At 43.5% G+C, this 20,387-nt stretch overlaps 1 protein-coding gene across 2 annotated transcripts; it reads left to right on the top strand.

Moving 5' to 3' along the window:
• The first annotated feature begins 419 nt into the window (after positions 1-419).
• neurl4 (neuralized E3 ubiquitin protein ligase 4) lies at positions 420-19,437 on the top strand. 2 transcript variants are annotated; one of them, XM_079671359.1, is made up of 29 exons: positions 421-649; positions 5,105-5,636; positions 5,735-5,800; positions 5,943-6,400; positions 6,879-6,990; positions 7,078-7,166; positions 7,260-7,332; positions 8,375-8,648; positions 9,024-9,205; positions 9,297-9,382; positions 9,492-9,672; positions 9,771-9,981; positions 10,176-10,252; positions 10,427-10,505; positions 10,683-10,852; positions 10,955-11,083; positions 11,349-11,494; positions 11,666-11,884; positions 12,584-12,682; positions 13,010-13,162; positions 13,250-13,417; positions 13,535-13,693; positions 13,815-13,994; positions 14,211-14,304; positions 15,257-15,364; positions 15,454-15,598; positions 15,875-15,987; positions 17,215-17,374; positions 17,457-19,437. In XM_079671359.1, the coding sequence occupies exons 1-29, from the start codon at positions 485-487 to the stop codon at positions 17,659-17,661; spliced, it is 4,833 nt and encodes a 1,610-aa protein (XP_079527485.1). In that variant the 5' UTR covers positions 421-484; the 3' UTR covers positions 17,662-19,437. The 2 variants fall into 2 exon arrangements, with proteins under 2 accessions (XP_079527486.1, XP_079527485.1); XM_079671360.1 differs by having other exon boundaries at positions 420-649; positions 10,400-10,505; positions 13,010-13,417.
• The last annotated feature ends 950 nt before the right edge of the window (positions 19,438-20,387 follow it).

A 20,387-nucleotide genomic window follows, 5' to 3' on the forward strand; every position in this document is an offset into this window, starting at 1 on the left:
AATAATAATAATAACAATAATAATAAAAAGCTTTATTTATAAAGCACATTCTCAAGAATAAAACATTATCAACCAGAAAAGCATCTTTGTTGTAGTCCACGTATTAGAGAAATAATAATAATACAAATAATTGAAAAAAAGCTTTATTTTTATAGCACAGTCTCAAGTAAACAAAACATTATAAACTAGTTAATCATCTTTGTTGTAGTCCAAGTCCAGGTAGGCTATTAGAGAAATAAAAAATAAATAATAACAATTATACGTGTTATTTATATAGCACATTTCATACACCATGTGCAGCTCAAAGTGGTTTAATACATTTGGCACACAATACAGAAATGGGTGGGGTGCGGTCCAGTCGGGTCCAGTCCTATGGATTGCAGTCAGATTGCAGTCAGTTATCTACCCGCTGCCACCGGCTGCCACACACCGTTAGCAACTGCCGCAAACCGCTACTGTCGTGAATACTGGCCGCCCACTGAAGATGGCGGCGGAGCTGCATCCGCGGAGCGGAAAGCTAATCGGCCTGTCCAACTCGAACCGAACTGCCCGGCGCAACCAGCCAGTCCAGGAGTTCAACCATGGGCTGGTGCTTAGTAAGGAGCCGCTGAAGGACCGGGATGTCTTCACCGTCCGCATTGACAAGAAGGTAAACAACAACAGGCCCGCCGCTGCTGCGCCTCCTCAGCGGGGAGGAGAGCAGCGGGAATGCGGGAGCAGCGCCTGCGGGACGGGCCGGGGGTCTGCCTCTGTCCGCAGTGACGACCAGGGGGGTTTACGCTGCTTGACAGCGACCAAGGTTGCTGCAATTATTCAGGGTCATATTTCAAACACTGCCAGAGATTTAGCTGGGACACATGGACTTAAAAACACTGTGTGGACATTTTAAACGGATGACTTGGCTAACGATACCCTGCTTGTGTTGCCTTGGTACCGACAGTTAGCCATGCTAATGAGCCGCTAGCCGGAGCAAGCGGTGCGAGCTCAGGCTAGCTGGGGTTAGCTTATCTGGAAGGTGCCATTGAAGCACTGTTGTGTGTTGACATGGACTTCATGTTGTTTATTGCACGACGGGAGCTTGACTAAGCTTGTTAACGTAGCTCTGCTTGGTTCTGTCGGTGACAGTCGTAGGTGCCTGTCAGCCTCTCTTCCTTTCTGGCTCGGTGGCTAATAATACTGCAGTGCTCATACCAGGTTGAGCTAGTGACTCAAATGCTATGTGTGAACCTAAATAGACAAAAATGCGGACAATTAGCCGCTGATATTAGTCACCATAGTTGTCTTTATATGATATTCAGGGACGTGTTACTATTACACATATCTTGGTCCAGATATAAAGCATATTCAGACCATGATTCAGACCCTAGCAACCTGCTCCTGCAGCCCCGCTGGTGTATAATGCATAAGGAGTTAGAACAGTTATAGGTATACATCCTAAAATAAACCACTTTCTCTTTTATTGCAAGGACATTTGCTCTCATTTAACCTATTTGTAACTCAGTGACAATTTCAAGACATTTTACATAAAAAATCAACAAATTATAGGAACAATTTGATTTATTTCTGTTATCTTTATGTCCAGTGTCCTTTCCTAAGTTTCCTAAGAAGTTCCTCACATGTTCTTGGAAAGGTCTCCCTTTTGTTACACGGAATGCATCAGTTTTTATTGATTGCATTTTTGCTGGCAGCCAGTTTATCATAGTGCCGATGGCTCTCTATAGCTTAATTGATTATTTTAGAAAGATACATTATCATGCTGAAACTCATAACATAAAGTATAACAATATTATCCCCAAAATGTCGTTTATCTTTCCCCATGACTACTGTTCAGTATGAATACTTGCATATTTAATTTGAGTTGTGTGAAAGAGCAAATGTTTCCCTGAGTTTTTAATCTTTCAACATAAATGCTTATCAACGACTCAGACCTCTCCATATCAAATCAAGGCTTTACCACAGTGTTTACATTCTGGCTCTTATCAGCGTAGTTTGGTATAATGGCTTCTGCCTCTGCAGTCTTCCACCCTTCTGAGTTTGTCAACAACATGTCCCCTCCAGAGTTAGTGCCAACTGGGCCACACACACCCTCAGAATGACATAGTTGGGTTGTTTGGAAAATCTGCCGTGATAAGACACAGCAGCATGTGAGACAGTGAGGCTGAACATGTGTTTTAATAGCACCCACTGTATGTGAACATCAATGATTATCCATCCCTTATGGTGCTCTCAGCCCTGATGAGGGCTCTCATAAACAGCCTCATGCTCTGATATGACATGCATTGTCTGTCTGAAAATCAATACTCTTCCATCACGGAGCGCCCAGATGGGCATGACTGGCCATCCTGTCTACTGATGTCCACAGTGGATTTTGGAAAACGAGTGCAGGAGGAAACAAATGAAGCTATTCATTGGACTGTTTTACCCAGAGTAGGACGCTGTCAGTGCTTCAGAGTTTGTATGTGAAGCTTTGATCTAAATAAATCCAGAGGAATATCACATACTGTGCGTGTTTTAAAATCAAAATGCCCTAAACTTTAGCTTGTATCAGTATGCTATTGGTCAGCCTATAAGAGCTGATTTAATCAATAATTATATTACTACTACTACTACTACTACTACTACTACTACTACTACTACTACTACTATTTCTACTTCAAACTACACTCTATCTTCAGTTACTGTCTAAATCTTATGATAGTAAAATGAACATATTGGAGTTTAGGACAGATGTTTGGGTACAAAATAAACAGCTAGATTTATTGTTGATGATAATAACTGTCACTTGCAGTGCCATAGCAAATATTACCCTTAGAATACGACTTGTATCATATTATTCTGTTATCAGTAGAGCAGAGCGATAAGTTGATTGGAGGAAAAATAATGGCCAACATGAAATAATCAATAATTGTTTCATTTGTCTTAAATGCTTGTGTTGTTTTCAGACCATAACATATATAGAAATGTCCTGCATGTCTCTGTTTTGCATTAAATTAAAGCAAAACGGGACATGTAAAGACCAATAATTAGTTATTAGTTTTGTTTTGCAATATCATACCCACTATTGAAATGCCTTTTATATAGTATATCATGGACTTAGGATGTTACTTATAATGTTGTCTCAATTTGTTTACAAGGTCTGTTGGATGAGAAGCATTTCCTATTAGTCCTTGCAGTGTCTCGCAGGCTCTGCTATTGATGCAATTAATTTTTCATTCTTTTTGGAAGCTGCCCAGTAGCCCTACTCTGCATGTATCCTGTAGTTATAGGTCTTTAGAACAGACATGGAGAGAGAAGGCTGGGAGGCAGACGCCCACAGGCTTCTGTTACGTAAGAGATGAGCAAAGGAAGTAGATGTCTGTCTCCTCCACACACTGGCCCGGTCAGGCTGAGTTACTACTATATCTGTTAACCCAGATACCCAAGCTTTCGTAGCACACTGCCTTACATCGCACCCGCCACAGAGCGCAGGAGGACACCATGGGAGCACACGAAGGAGAGGAGGCTGTGTAAAAGACAATATATTGAATATGACACCGTCGCGGATTCAATCTTTGTTTGTTATCTCCTCGGTGCGGAGGTGAGCTGCAGAGAAAGGATCCCAGGAGCTAATCGGGGATTTCAATGTTATGCTCAAGGTCACTTTATCAGGGAGCTTGATTCCCGCGGAGTACCAGGGGGGGGGAGGAAAGGAAAACGTAGAGGGAAGTGAGATTGATAACAACAATTCCGGGGACTTGATTCTTTTTTCTTGAGGAACAAACCGCATGGCTTTTTGTGGGAGGCTGTTCTCCGGGGGGGCAGCAGGTGGAGTGCAGCGAGCCAGGGTTCGTGCCCCTGTGTCGGCGAGCATCTGCCAGGCTGAATTATCTCGAAGCAACACTCCGAATCTCCGCCAGCTGCACTGACTCGGCACTACTTGCTGACACGGCACTCCTGTCATCCACAATGAAAAATAGAATTCACCCCCGGAGATCAATAAAGTATCGCATTATTGTGAGCTGATGTGGAGGCTTCTGTTTCTGCTGGGAAGATATGGATATCTTCTGCAGCCTGTTATGCGATATGATTCCAAAGTCATGCAGAGACGAAGGTAGCTTCGAGGTGAAACGGCTCTTCTTTTCATATATTGAATCTTTGGGAGGACAATCGTGAAGGGGAAGCTTTCTTGTTGATTGTGACTTGCTTTGTGCGCACGGGTTTAATCATCACAGCTGGACCGTAAATAGTTAATACGTCATGGTCGTTGAACCTCTTGCTGTTGTTTCGGTCACTATACAGTCGAAAGGAGCAAACATTATCAAATAAGTGTGTCGTTGGTAAATCAAGAAGCTGAGGAATTATAATTTACTCCACTTTTTATTGAGTAACACAAGAATCCCCACGGATTGTCTAGGCGTTATAAAAAAAATATATATGTGAAAAAGGAAAAACTAGAGATGATCTTCTCACTGTATGGAAGCTTTGATGCACCAAATCAGGATGCCTTTTGGGTTTCAAGTGGCCAACACGGGAAAAGAAACATTTTGATGGTCAACTAAATGAGCAAAAGTATACAAGACTAAACAGGAAGTGTGTCATACTCTCTTTTTTGCCTCTTTAATCTTGTCTCCTGCAACTGGTCTATATATAGTACGGCTTTGTACATCAATGTGTATTGCAAATCTAATTTTAGAAGTGCTGGTGTACTTGGAGATGAGAAATAAATTAGTTTGACCCTAGGTGAATTCTTCTTCCTCGCACTATTAAGCTATTATTCTAAGACGCACAGTCATTGCTTCTACATTTTGCTATCACATGAGTTAACGTGTTGGATTGTGTCACCGTGTGTTCACACTGTCCTGGTTCATGTTCAAAGCAATGCTCCCTGAGCTACGTTCTTCACTGACAGAAGGACTAAAAATAACAAGATGGATCATACAACAAGGCACACTTTGTTTTTCCACAGATATCTACCTTCACAGCTCTTCACTCTTTTAACATCACGGCTTAGAGTATTTTTGTGATCGGTGTAACAGCTGCTGAAACCTGTCTTGCGCTATTGTAGTAGGACTTGACCGTGACTAGGTCTTATTGAGATATATAAACATTACATTTTCCTCCTCAGGTGAACTCGTGGAGCGGTTCCATTGAGATCGGTGTGACGGCGCTTGACCCTGGTACTCTGGACTTCCCCAGCAGCGCCACAGGCCTGAAGGGCGGCTCCTGGATCGTGTCGGGCTGCTCGGTGCTGCGGGACGGCCGATCGGTCCTAGAGGAGTACGGCAAGGACCTCGACCAGCTCTCAGAGGGCGACCGCGTGGGCATCCAGCGCAGCGCCCGCGGGGAGCTCCACCTCTGGGTGAACGGGCAGGACTGCGGAGCGGCCGCCAGCGGCTTGCCGCCCAAACTGTGGGCGGTGGTGGACCTGTACGGGAAATGCACTCAAGTGACGGTGGTGAGCTGCGAGCCACCGCCACCCTCTACAGAGAAAGAGACAATAGAGCGGGACGAGGAGGTGGATGAGGTGGATGAGGAGGAGGAGGATGAGGAGGAAGAGGAGGAGGAAGAGGTGGTGGTGTGTGGGGGACGGGAGGATGCGGGGATCACGGCACTGATGAATGTGGCAGCGATGAATGGAATGATGAATGGAGATGAAGGTAAGGGGCTTTTTTTTGTCTATCAATATGATTCTTTTTCCCCCCAACCTGTTATCTGGGATTGATTGCTTCACCCCTTTCTCTCTTCTCGCTCTCAGTGCCTGAGCTTAGCTGCAGTCACAACAGACCAGACAAGTTCCCCAACAACCTGGAGCCTGACACAGGTACGGGAACATTTAGATCCGTTGATGCAAAATGTGAATCTGGCTTATTGCCACGTAGCTTTACATACCTAAACATAGATGTGTTTAGTTCTGTGGAGTTGTTTCTCTGACCAGTCACGCATCCTCCTCTCTCTCTCCACAGTTCTAACGGAGCACCAGCTCTTTGACGTGTTCAACAACGCAATAGTGTCTTTTTATCGCTCTGAGGATGAGGGTGGAGGGGAAGATGGTGGAGGAGGACCAGGAGGCGGCGGCGGCAGCGCTGCAGGAGGAAATTCAGGATCTGAATCCTCTTCCAGAAACGACAGGGGGAGCAGCAGTGGAGGAGGGGCAGTTAACAGCGACAGTGGGACACCAGGAGGAGGTGGTGGAGACAGTGGAAATACTAACAACACTCCGTCTGGTAACGGAGGGGGGGGGCTGGCGGCCGTGACGGGTGTGATGACCACCAACGACGCGCTGCTCTTCCACGAGAAATGCGGCACACTGATCAAACTGAGCAACAACAACAAGACGGCGGAGCGGAGGAGACCGCTCGACGAGTTCAACAACGGCGTGGTGATGACCAACCGGCCGCTCCGACACAACGAGATGTTTGAGGTGATACAGTCACACCTATTACAGACACACTGTAGTATAGCTGGAGAAGCACTACGGTTTATCAACCCTGATGTCTCTGTAGATAGTTGTCACTGTAGTAGAGCCAGCTGATACTGAAATAATAAATATGACAGTATATCTGACAAAAGGCGTTGCTATTGATAGTTTTATATTTAGCATCAAACAAGAGTGGAGCTGCAAAAAATGAGGAATTGTTTATGAAGGTAAATTGCCAAATTTCTAAAGAAAAAAAATGGTTGAAATTCCTTTCTTCGCTATGATATGATTTTATTGATAAAAGGTGTTTCTGAAATGTGCTGTCAAATACAGCACACAGTGTATTCTCCCTTTTTAGTCACACAAATGTCATGTACTTTATTCCTGATGGTCTGGTGCTATTCATTACCTGTGCTTTAATCAGAATAGACCACAAAATTCAGTATTATATTGGTTAAAATCTATTTCTTTTATATTTCAGATCCGCATTGATAAGCTGGTGGACAAGTGGTCAGGCTCAATAGAGATTGGTGTGACCACACACAACCCCAACAACCTCGACTATCCTGCAACCATGACCAATCTGCGATCAGGTAAAACATACACACAGAAACTGCTTTAATCGAAACAGTGCTTGTTCATTGTGAAATGACTGACATGATCCTGGCTGCTTATATTAGGTACAATCATGATGAGTGGCTGCGGGATCCTGACCAATGGGAAAGGCACCCGCAGGGAGTACTGTGAATTCAGCCTCGATGAGCTCCAGGTTTGTGATGACGCAGACACACACTCTTTCCGCCACCTGCTGTGTGAGTGTGTCTGTTAATAATCTCCATCAACCCCTCTCATCCACGTTCAGGAGGGAGATCACATCGGGCTGATGCGCAAAGCCAGCGGAGCGCTCCATTTCTACATCAATGGCATCGACCAAGGTGAGGCTCAAGGAGATGCTTCATTCAGTGTGTATGATGCCCCTGCTGGGGGCTTAGAAGTGGGTGGTCACAGTAATGTGGCAAAGCGAACCGTGAAATACAGATGTTCCGATTTGTATTATCCCATGATGCTTTACTTAATTATCTGTTATTGACTTATCGCAAAATGGTTAGGATTAATGGCCGGATACCCACAAACCGAGGCTGTTAAAAGCATCTGTAGCTATATTAAGATCTGACTAAAGATACACTACCTTTGTAATTATAATCAATATTACGGCTGGGAAATACAAGTTATTATAAATATTATATCGACATCATGACATGACTAGATATTCTAATATGTAGCCTTTTCCTGCTTTTAAATATAGCTTTTCTATTATTGGCCCACTTAGTCAATCAATCCAAATCCCATGTATGATACATAATATCAAGGTGTTTTGTCCAAATGATTGTGATATTTAATTGTCTTTGTGTATGTACACCAGGGTTCTTACGGTCATTAAAAACCTGGAAAAGTCATGGAAATTCAAAAAGCTAATTCCAGGCCCTGGAAATTTTATGGAAAACAATATTTTTCCCAAAGTTTTGGAAAAAGTCATGGAAATGTAACTAAAGTTGCATCAAATATAATTTATATTTGATCTAATCGCCATAATAGTAATACTATCATGATAATAAATACTGTATCGTATAGCAATGAAGCGTAAAATGGCATTTAACTGTCGAGGTAGTTTGCTGGTGAGAGATTTTAGTTGCTTTAGCGTGTGGAAGCTACTAAGCCTACTGTTTGATTTCTTTTAGATAGGCCCAACATGTTTCAGACCTTATTTTCCTGTTCCATGCTAAAATAAACCTTTTTCAGTGCTACTTCTGAGAGTAATTTTTTTGGTCATGGGAAATTAGGTAAAGGTGAAAATCATTGAAAATCGTTTGTGAAAAAGTTCATGAACCCTGGTACACGCATAATAAACACAGGCTGTGGAGCATGTGTGTTTAAAGGTCCTCTGTTTCCCTGCTAACCCCTCACTATCTGTCCCAGGTGTCGCTGCAGCCCAGACCCCCGCCGTTGTCTACGGTGTGGTCGACCTCTACGGCATGGCTGTCAAAGTCACCATAGTCCACAACCACAACCACAGCGACCGCCTCCGACGCAACAACGCCATCATGAGGGCTCTATCGCCCGACGTGGGCCGACGTGGGCCAGCCCTCTCCATCACCCCGGACTCAGAGGGGGCAGACCGCCTGCTCTTCCACCACAACTGTGGCCAGAAGGCCGCCATTATCAGTGAGGGCAGGACGGCGCTGCGGCCACAGTGAGTCCAGCTCCCAAGATGCCTCTGAGTTATTTACAGGCTTTATTATTCTTTACATGGATGCTATTACTTTAAAGTCTGTATGGACAACTGACAGCCTTAAGACAAGACAATATATTGTTTATTCATTCACTGGTCAGTTTTGCTTTCAGAAATGTCTTTTAAACATCTGACATTTAGGTATTTATTTTATTACACTTTTTAATATTCACCAAAAAGCAACATAGATAATGAATGATATGCAGTACATTTTAAAAACAAAACATTTTCCTCTTCTTAATGTAGGTTATCTTTAGCAATGGAGAATGTGTAGAACTCCTCTACTTCAAACATAAACTGTTCCGCATGAATACATTTACAACCCTGCTTCCACAGTGCGACTGACGACTTTAATCACGGCGTGGTGCTGAGCAGCCGGCCGCTGCGCTCCAACGAGGTGTTCCAGGTCCGCATAGACAAGATGGTGGACAAGTGGGCGGGTTCCATCGAAATCGGTGTCACGACGCACAACCCTGCATACCTCCAGCTGCCCTCCACCATGACCAACCTTCGCTCAGGTAACATGCAAATATAACCGTGGTATTTCTACTACATTTCTTTGCAACTCTTGATCCTACAACAAAAACAACTTTTTTGTGTGATTTTTAGGGACGTGGATGATGACGGGTAATGGTGTAATGCACAACGGAACAACAATCCTGGACGAGTACGGACACAACCTGGACCGCCTCAAGGTGAGTGATGTTTGTTTTTACATCTATCACCCTGATTCCTTCCTCCATTATCCTGCAAGGCTTTTCTTTGCCTCTTTCTTTAAATGTAACCCTTTCTTTCGTCTTGCAGGCAGGTGACACAGTAGGCGTTGTGCGGAAAGAAGACGGCAGCCTCCACTTCTTCGTAAACGGCGTTGCTCAGGGCCCCGCAGCCTGGAATGTCCCTCCCAGTGTGTACGCTGTAGTGGACCTCTATGGCCAGGCTGCTCAGGCCACCATCATGGACGACATGGCCATCATGGACGACATGGGTGAGAGGGGGAGAGACACACAGGGCTCCATTTTAAGAAAATAACTGATATTCAACTTTGAAGGGTGTAAACCTATCTCTGTTTCCCCCCTTTCTTAGGGGACCTCTTGCCTCTCACAGAGGACAGTTCCGAGTGTCCCACGGCGATGTCCCCCGGGAGCCCCTGCTCGGTGGGAGGAGCCATCACAACCAACGACCTGCGATTCCACCATCTGCACGGCACGAATGCAGTCATCACCAACGGGGGGCGCACCGCCCTGCGTCAGAACTGCCGCAGCGAATTCAACGACGCTATCGTCATTTCCAACAGGTGAGGAAACATGACGAATCATTTCCAGTTGATCATATCCGCCTATAGATCATAAAATGCTACTGGGAAGTGTTGTATGGCTTGGCTGGGCTTGTCTTCTGTGGCCTTGCTCATAAAGCAGGATTATGAACTAAGAGCAAATCGGAATTCAAAGAATATTTTGTCTGGATTCTAAACTTGTTTTCTCCTTGCAGGTGCCTTCGAGATGGAGAGCTGTTTGAAATCATTATTCAGAAGATGGTGGACCGCTGGTCGGGTTCAATCGAAGCAGGTGATGTTTTTCTATTGTGTCCGTACTGCTTTTTTAATATGTGACTACGTTGCATAGCAAAAATGACCATATATAAATGCTACTGTATGTTGCCTAACCACATGTAAGACTTAACGTGAAAATGTATTTCATGTGTAATCACCACAGATTTTCTCCTCCCTCCTCTGTGTCCAGGAGTGACAGCCATCAGGCCCGATGAGCTCGAGTTTCCCAACACTATGACCGATATTGACTATGACACTTGGATGCTCAGGTAGACCACTTTATATACCTCTAATGAATATTAACATAACGCAAATGTGTTCTTATCTAATATGAAAAAGAATGAAAAGCCAATTAGATGTGAAATATTTAAATGAGGCTTTTCAGGTCAGACATTTGCAAGATAAAACCATATGAAAATAACAGTAATAATCTCCCTTTTTCACAGTGGAACTGCCGTCATGCAGGATGGCAACACAATGCGCAACAACTACGGTTGTGACCTGGACTCCCTGACCACAGGCTCACGGATTGGCATGATGCGCTCAGCCAGTGGTGACCTCCATTACTACATCAACGGTGTGGATCAGGGTGTCGCCTGCACCGGTTTGCCACCAGGTAAACATCAGCCAGAGATACAGCCGTCTTGAGTTTAGAGTATAGGTTTTATTATGAGCAAATACTTCATCCATTTCTCTTCTCTCCGTCTCTCTCTCTCAGAGGTGTATGCTGTGATCGACCTGTATGGTCAGTGTGTTCAGGTTTCCATCACCAGCTCCTCAGGCCCGCTGGACAACAGCCTCTGCACCAGCAACATCACAGAGAAGAGCTTCCCCATCCACTCTCCAGGTACACCTCAGGGCCCCTACATAGGTCCCCTTAGTTTGCAAAAAATATATAGGCTGATCTTTTGTCCACCAGAATCTTTTGTTTAATCAACACACTATTTAGTTGAACGATTCAAAGTCTTCATGTATGGAATTTTAAGACCATTTTGGTATTAATGTGTTTTTTATGTATTGGTTTGTTAGGATAGCAAATAAAAAAAATGAATTGTCTTCTGAGCTTCATCTCCATGTTTCTGTTTCTTTTCTGTCTTTCTGTGTGGTTTCAGTAGCAGGTGTTGCCCATCGACTCCATAATAAACATGGTAAGAATGTGGTGTTGCTCGGCGACGGCTGCCAAGGCGTCAGAGTCGGAGGTTACGCTCACGGCATCGTGTTCAGTGCCAAGGAGCTCAAAGCAGACGAGCTGTTTGAGGTAAACAAAAAATTGCTTGATTATTCAGTTTCTAATAAATCTGCTACATACCTTGCCTTTTTTTGTTAAAAATCTTGTGTCTGCGTCAGTAGAAATAAACATTTCTTCAATGACATGGTTTATGTTTTCCTCTCCTAACTGCTACTTGTTTTCCTCTCTCCCTGTCTGCAGGTGAGGATTGATGAGGTGGATGAGCAGTGGTGCGGTTCGCTGCATATCGGTCTGACCACTCTGGCACCTCCGGAGCTGCCGTCCTGCCCACTGTCAGGTCTCTCCCCCTCCCTCCCGCAGCTCCGCACCAAGGTCACCTGGCTGCTCTGCGGCTCTGAGGTCCGTCGCAACGGCGTGCTGCAGCGGCAGAACTACGGCTGCTCACTGGACCGGCTGACGGTGAGCTGCAGCTCCCTGCTCTGTCAGTGCAGTGAGATAGAGGTCACATCAAAGACGTTTAAACCCTCCAGGAGCTTTTTCTTCTTTTAAAGATCCATAATAGGAGCCCTTGCTGCTGCTTAAGAATAAAGACGTTTTTAGAGCTGTGAGATTGTCTGAAAGAGAGGGGACTTACAGGAATCATTACAACATCTTAAATCTCTTTTTTTCTGTGATTCTTTAACCACCTCACCATCTTACTCTCTCATCCTTTTTATTTCTATTTTGTTTTCATATAAAAATATTGCCAAAGCATTATAGTGTTCTTTTTAATACGGCTATACAAATAAGAAGCACTGGCATTCACAATGCCACCCGAGAGATGTTTTTTTGCAACCCAGAAATGCTTATTCCATGTTAACATTAAAGTGAAATGGCTGTGAATAATGGTGTTTTATTTTAATGCAGGAGCCTTTACGTTCAATGTTTTTTAATCTTGATTATTGTTATACTACAGTCAATGATATAAAGGCTATTCAAAATGTAAATTAAAGAGGGAAATGTTTTTATTATGAATCATTATTTTTAACGATCATGCTTCCCCTCCTATAATCAAACAAAAAGACAAAAGACACAGGAAGAACACTTCAAAATAAATGTAGATATTTAAATATTTATTTTTCTAGCAACAATTCTTCACGTTGTTTGATTGTTTCTCAGGTGGGGAACCGCGTGGGTGTGAAGAGGTGTAGTGACGACACCATGCACATCTTCATAGATGGAGAAGACATGGGACCTGCAGCCACTGCAGTAGCCAAGGTACACACACACACACACACACACACACACACACACACACACACACACACACACACACACACACACACACACACACACACACACACACACACACACACACACACACACACACACACACACACACACACACACACACACACACACACACACACACACACACACACACACACACACACACACACACACACACACACACACACACACACACACACACACACACACACACACACACACACAATTCAATACACACACACACACCCCTACAATTCAATACACAGCTTCTCAGCCCCACGCAGCCACTGAGCCCTTCTCTCTGTCCCGCTGCAGAATGTATACGGTGTGTTAGACCTGTATGGGCGGATAACGGCGGTGTCCATTGTGAGCTCTTCGTTGATGGAGGACATAGAGAGCGTGAAGGCGCCGTCGCTCTCCTCAGAGAGCTGCAGCGAGGCAGAGGAGGAGAGCACCCCCGTCAGAGAGGTAGGAGCAGCTGTCTGTGAACAAAAAGCATTAGTCACTGCATCATTGGACTTTCCCAGAGACACTCACTCTTTATGCTACCTCCAGGTTGAGACCGAGCCGTGTGCACTGGTGCCCACCGCCGTGGCCTTCCTGGAAAACCACGGCAAAAACATTCAGCTGTCCAACCAGAACCTGACAGCAGCCAGAGTGTCCAGCTACAACCAGGGCCTGCTGGTGGCCGCCCAGCCGCTGGCCCGCCAGCAGCTGTTCCAGGTAACATCACTGTTATTGATACACATGTTGATGAGTTTAAAACAAAGACCAGGGAATAAATTCACCAGCAACAATACAAAGAATTACGACATTAAAAGTCCTCTCTCTCGTCACCAGTTTCAAATCGACCGTCTGAACCCGTCGTGGACATCGTCGCTCTCGTTAGGGGTCATAGGTCACTCCCCCGACCGGCTCAACTTCCCCTCCACAGCCTGCTGTCTGAAGCGCTCTGCCTGGCTGCTGCAGAGGGACTCCGTCTTCCACAACTCCTTAAAGGTACAAACCCACACTGACATACATCTGTCTGTCATGTCTCAGTCATTTTAAAACAGCTGTTAATAAACATAATAAGTCAGTTTTCGTAAATTAAATGAACGCTGCTTTTCTCCCCCCTCAGATATGTGAGAACTATGGTCCTAATCTGGACACCTGTCCAGAGGGGACGGTGTTGGGTCTGCTGGTGGACACCAACAGCTGTCTTCACCTCTACGTCAACGGCATGGACCAGGGTGTGGCGGCGCAGGACATTCCTTCGCCCTGCTACACCTTCATCGACCTGTATGGCCAGTGTGAACAGGTAACACTACAGATGCAAACAAAAGATGAAAAGACATTCTAATATTTAAGAACCTCAAATCAAAAAACGGTTGAGCTTTTTGCTCGATGCCTGAAACAATTGATAAATCGGCTTGATTAAAACTTGTCAATTACATTTGAATTCCTCCCGATGGATTTATCGATTCGGCAATACTTAATTAAGAACTCAATTCGATTAATGTTGTCATCATGATAGGTTACCATAGTAACAAACAACGTGCCAGCTGTGGGTGGAGAGAGTCGAGAGACCCGTTGTCAAGGCGACATGGAGAAAGCGGACATGGTTGACGGTAAGAAGCCAATTGCTTGTTTATCTGTTTTTAGGTTCTGTCCAGTCTTTTAAATATTGATATTACATATTTTTTTTTTCACTTACATTTTTATAGACATTTTTATAAACATACAAAACCACATATAGTTCAGTATACAATTGAATTAAAGACCCGTTGAAAAAAGAACAAAGTACAAATAAAAACAAGCAAACAGTGACATGGAAGCTTTCTATCCTATTTGTAATGCAACATCATGGTCAATCAATCAATGTTTATTTATATAGTCCAATATCACAAATGTTACATTTGTCTCAGTGGACTTCACAGTTTGTACAGAATATCAGTATGACAATACGACACCCTCTGTCCTTAGACCCTCACATCGTACAAGGAAAAACGGTCTGCTTCCAACTCTCAATTTGTGGTGTCGTTCATTTTTCTTTTATATTCAACCTTTAATTACATTTTTTACATATCAAAAAGACTAGAATTGAAATGTCTAATTGAGTTGTGTACTTGCTTTATCCCACATTTTTGAACCTAGAGAAATGTAGATGACTTAAGCCGCTTAATTTCAGTTGCCTGTCAGATCTGCATGCTTCGGTGTTGTGTTCGTTTGACATAATAAATTGGCTTCTATCAAGTTTTAAGCAACATTTTAAAGTACAATTGTTATACCTTGTTCGTTTTGAAACTATGAATTTGACCCGAATAAAGTATTTAAGTAATTGGAAATCTGGATCTTAAATGATCGGACCTTTGCGGATTATCCGGCTCCTGTTAGAAACCTCTTTAACGTTATTAACTGCAGGTATTCCCACCTGACTGCTATGACGGCAATAAATGTGTGGACAACAACTCCCATGATACTTCACACCAAGCTGTAGTTTCTGTTATTGTTTTAAATGAGAGACCCCTAGTGGCAGAAATTGAACATTGTGTGTTTTGGTCTGTTTTACTTTTTTTTTAGGAATCAAAGAGAGTGTGTGCTGGACGCCCCCTCCAGAGGTCAACCCCAACAAGACGTGCGAGTACCAGGCGCTGTGCGCACGCTTCAAGGACCTGCTCACTTTACCAGGTCAGTTTCACCCCAAAGCCTTTCAGTCATCATCTCTGTTTCAGATATAAACTCATGTAACAAATGCAACGTTTGTCTCCTTAACAAAGATGGCTATTTTAATGAAGACGCAAAGTACAACCTTTGCTACTGTGAGTCCTGCCACAAGCTCCGGGGCGATGAGGCTTATTACAAGAGAGGAGAGCCCCCCCGGGACTACGCCCTGCCCTTTGGGTGGTGCCGCTTCGCCCTCAGGTGAGAGGACCGGGTCTCAGTCACATGCATGACAGGGGGAAGTTTATAAAATGACCCTTTTGAAGTCACCATTATTGGATGGAATGACCAGCGAATTATCACAAATGCAGGGAGAGAAAAACACTGGGAGTTTTGTGTCTATATCTAAAGCTGAAGGGACTCAAGGCTCTGTGATTACATTAAAACATTCTCTGTCTGTATTTAATAATGAGTTTTGAACATCTGCAGATTTTGCACATGTGAGTCTATATAAGTGCATGTACCCTCTTTGTGCAGGATCAAGACCCACTGTGAGGTTTCTAATGCACTGAAGAAGTGGCACATCGCGTACCACGGCACCAGTGTAGGAGCCCTGCGGCGCACACTGGACCACAGCCAGCTGCTGCCTGGTAGGACTATACTGGTTACCTTTTTACAAAACACTCTGTGACTTAGTCTTTCTGACTAAAGTGGGTACATTTCCACAGTTAACTACACTGAACAAAAATATAAACGCAACACTTTTTTTTTGCTCCCATTTTTCATGAGATGAACTCAAAGATCTAAAACATTTTCTATATACATCCCACCTCACAGGTGTGGCATATCAAGATGCTGATTAGACAGCATGATTATTGTACAGGTGTGCCTTAGGCTGGCCACAATAAAAGGCCACTCTGAAACATGCAGTTTTGCTTTATTGGGGGGGTCTGGGGGGGTCTGAAAACCAGTCAGTATCTGGTGTGAGGGTTAGGGTTAGGGTTAGGGTAATGTTGTGAATCGAGTAGCCTGTGTTCATCGTCCATAACATAGCCCCACCACAACCATGGGCCACTCGACCACCACTGTGCAATAATCAATCTGTCTAATCAGCATCTTGATATGCCACACCTGTGAGGTGGGATGGATTATCTCGGCAAAGGAGAAGTGCTCACTATCACAGATTTTTTCAGATTTCTGAACAATATTTGAGAGAAATTGTTATTTTGTGTATATAGAAAATGTTTTAGATCTTTGAGTTCATCTCATGAAAAATGGGAGCAAAAACAAAAGTGTTGCGTTTATATTTTTGTTCAGTGTAAGAGGAGTGCTTCAAAGAGGACATATTATGCACATTTTTAGCTTAGTGTTTGTATTTGGTGTCTCTAATGTGACATGTCTCCATGCTTTAATGTTCAAAAAGGTATTTATTTTTCTCATACTGCCTGTTCTACAGAACCTCTTTTCACCCTCTGTCTGAAACCAGAGTCCAGTCTGCTCTGATTGGTTAGCTGGCCGGCTCCGTTGTGATTGGTCAACAGCTTAGAGATGTCCCACCGTTTAGCCTATCACGTACAATGTGCTGGAGTTATATCGTGACGTCACTATGTTACGGAACAAAACAAAGGAGTCCAATTAAGGTGTTTAAGGCAGGTGGGGGGAAAAACTCCCCAAATCAAACTTTGAGATTTTAGCCTTTGCAGACCATTTACATGCACAAACACCTATTTAACACACTACAGGGAATATAAAAACAAAAAAAGCATGATAGTGCCCCTTTAAATGGACCGCAGATTATTTGAATATATTGATGCATCTAATATCTCAGGTAAGGAACAGATAAGAACTGTAACGTCTGTGAACTCTTGTCATTGCAGGGACGTCGTCGATCTTCTCGGTTGCCCCGGTGAAGGCGGAGGGGCCTAATGGCTACACTGAGCCGGAGGAGAACTGCGCCCCCGGCAGGGAGGTCCCCAGGGTTCGGCTCTCCCCCACCATGCGCTACTCCGGCATGGAGATGTTTGCCCCCAAAGTGCAGTAAGTCAAGGTTTACAGTGGAGAGCTAACCAGGAACAAGCTGGTGGAACACTCACTGATACTTCTCTTTGTCCTCATGCAGATTTCGCGACCCCCGCTCTGACCGTGCCCACCAGGCTCAGGTGGGCTTCCAGGTGTGTGTGCGTCCGGGCTCCTACAAGATGGGGCCGCAGACACTGGGTAACAGCGAAGCCCTGGACCCCCGCTTCAGCAACTCAGAGATCGAGTGGATCACCAAGGAGCAGGGCGGCACGCTCCTCTATGGACTGCTCATCCGGGTGGAGTGAACAACGGAGAGACAAGGGAGGCATACGGGTGGGAGGGGGGGGGGGGGGGGGGCCCGCACGGCTCTCCCGGCTCTCCCGGCTCTCCCCACTCTTTTAATAAACTGACAACCAAATCCAAGCCCTGCCTTGAGCGAGAGACTCCTCTGGAATCCAGCTGTTCCACCTGTGGATTGTTGACAATTCAGCATTAAGATTCTTTATTTTTTTTTTTTTTGGTTGTTTGCTCTTGGACTCTATTAATGGCTGGGGGCTACGGCGGTCTCAAAGAAGAACAGACACTGCCTGCACTTTATGTTTCGGACATTCGTGGGCGATTTTTAAACGTTTCATCGACTCGACACAACACGTTTGTTCATTCGCTACCGTTTTTTTTTTAACACTTTTTTGTTCTAATTCTTCCCGACATATTTTCTTCAACACAAACATCTTTTTTTTTCATTTGGCACTTACTTCAACACCTCTGCTCTGGTCAGTGTTTTTTTATTTAGTTTGGGAGGAGCTGTCCCCTGCCAAGCTGCACGTTCATGGACTGTCACCTAAAAAGACTGAAACGTGGGTAAAAAAAACAAACAAGTGTTTTCACCGAAATATAAAAAAACAGAAAGACAATTGAATCTGAGAATGATCCCAAGAGTGTCTTGTGATTATTTCATTTAGTGGGGGGGCGGGAGATTTTAAAACTAGAGGAAGAAAAAAAATGTTTACAAGTGTATGTTGGTCTTTTCTTTGTGTCTCTACATAAGCATTTTGGCTTCTTTATCTGTCCTGGTTCTGTTTCGTGGCCTAGCATCACGCCTGACTCATCCGGTCACAGGCTTTAAACTGTGGTGAAAAACTGGAAGGATTGACGGAAGAAAGGAAATTGGGAAGTTGTGCTGAGATAATGAATGGCAATGATGTTCCAGCCTTGCAGCTTGTGTGTTACAACTGGGACGGTCCATCATGAGATATTTAAATATTAATATTTAATTCTAGGCTGTTTGATACAGAAAAAGGGGAAAAAGTTCAACATTATTCGGAAAAGCTCTCTTGCAGAGATATCAATCTACTCAAACTCTTAGCAAGTTAGAAAATATCCCGTAATATGGTACTTTTTTTAATTAAAAAGGTAGATAAATGGACTAAAGCCAAAAGGCTTAAGATGTTTTCCACTGCCTCGCTTCCCCCTCGTGGTTTACTCTGCATACACCTCCTCACTGATCGATCCATTAGTCATGTCTGACTCTGTTTATCTGGCAGGACCTCCAGAAGTGTTTACATGTGAATGTCATTCATTAGGGCTCTGCGGTTCTTTTTTGTTGTTGTCGACTAACATCATTGATTTGTCAAATGTTTATACAAGGGTTTATTTAATCCATCTAACAAGTGATTGTATGTGAACAGCTTTTCAAAGCACTCTTTGATTCAGAGTCCTGTTGCCAATTTGATAAACAAGCTTACTGAACACGCCCCCCCCCCGACATTTTTCACAGTTTTCAAAGTCAAACTCAAAAAATCTAAATTGAAGAAGCTCAGTCTTCTAAGAGCAGCTGTGATCTGACTGATGGAGTTCAACGGGGGTTCGGCCGAAGGAAAAAACTTCCAATCAAAAGAAAAATGTGAAAGATATTATTATATGGGTTATTTACAGCCCAGTGCTGCTTTGTACAATTTTTAATTTGTATTGTTTTCTTTATTTGTTTTTCTGTATGTTGCGTTGTACAGGCTGTTACATAACAAATCATATCTTCCTGATTTATAAAAAATGAAATAAACTGACAGACGGTATGCACAGAAGTATGGGTAAAGATGTTTCTTGTTTTTGTAAAACAAAAAAAGATGAAGAAAAGACAACTTACTAGTGCTTTTGGTTCTTTTTTGTATTTATTTAATTAGATTTAGAGTAGGAAAAAAAAAAAGTATGGTTACTGACAGTTATAGCAGCATACTTACTCAATCACACCTTTTCCAAAATGCTGTTGACTAATTTCTCATTAAGGCCGGTAGTGGGTTCTTTCAACGCTTTATACAGAAATAGTGGCTGCTTCGTCTTGCATTTAAAGAACAGACATGCACAGAGTTATTGAAAATGATCAACTAAAAAGGATGCTAAAATTGTAGAAGTACAATAACGTACCTCTGACCATCCTGTGTGTGATCCCGTTTGGTTGCATAGTCGGTTTTGTTTTTATCCATCTGTCGCCAGCTTTAAAGACTCATTTCTGCACAGGCTTTGACTTTAATTGGACCCTGAGTTTCCCTTTTTTGTTCTAATGTCTAACTTAGAGCTGCCGATCTGATCCTGACCACTTCCTCCAAATAGTTCCACATTTTGCATCCGTTTCTTTCTTCAAGATCATTCATGTTGTTTAAATCGGACACAAACAGAAATTTATTTTGGTTTTAGAGGGTGTTAACTATAGCTGGAACTACTTCTTGACAAACAACGCTTTATCCATCCGCCCAGTACTTCTATGGGAAGTAGATAAATAGTTAAAGTACATTAACGTAACATAACGTAACCCTTTTTTGCATTTCTGTTTGTAATTTTGTTAACTTGTTTTTATTTGCTTCACTTTTCCCTCAGATTCAAGTCTTTATGCGATGCTAAGCTAATCTACTACTGGCTCCATCCATTTATCGTGCAGACTAATTCCCGTCAAGAAAGCAGGTGAGTGTACTTCAAAAACTCTTAAACTATTCCTTTCAGATTCCAGGCACAATAAGCTCTGATGCAAATCTAGCCT

The sequence above is a fragment of the Notothenia rossii genome, assembly GCF_949606895.1.
Source record: "Notothenia rossii genome assembly, chromosome: 3".
NCBI classification, from domain to species: Eukaryota; Metazoa; Chordata; class Actinopteri; order Perciformes; family Nototheniidae; genus Notothenia; species Notothenia rossii.

Coding starts and splice junctions, on each gene's coding strand:
- neurl4 (XM_079671360.1), top strand. CDS start 485: ATGGCGGCGGAGCTGCATCCGCGGAGCGGAAAGCTAATCGGCCTGTCC. Junction 8,649..9,023: donor AGGACGGCGCTGCGGCCACA/GTGAGTCCAGCT, acceptor CTGCTTCCACAG/TGCGACTGACGACTTTAATC. Junction 14,305..15,256: donor GAAAGCGGACATGGTTGACG/GTAAGAAGCCAA, acceptor CTTTTTTTTTAG/GAATCAAAGAGAGTGTGTGC.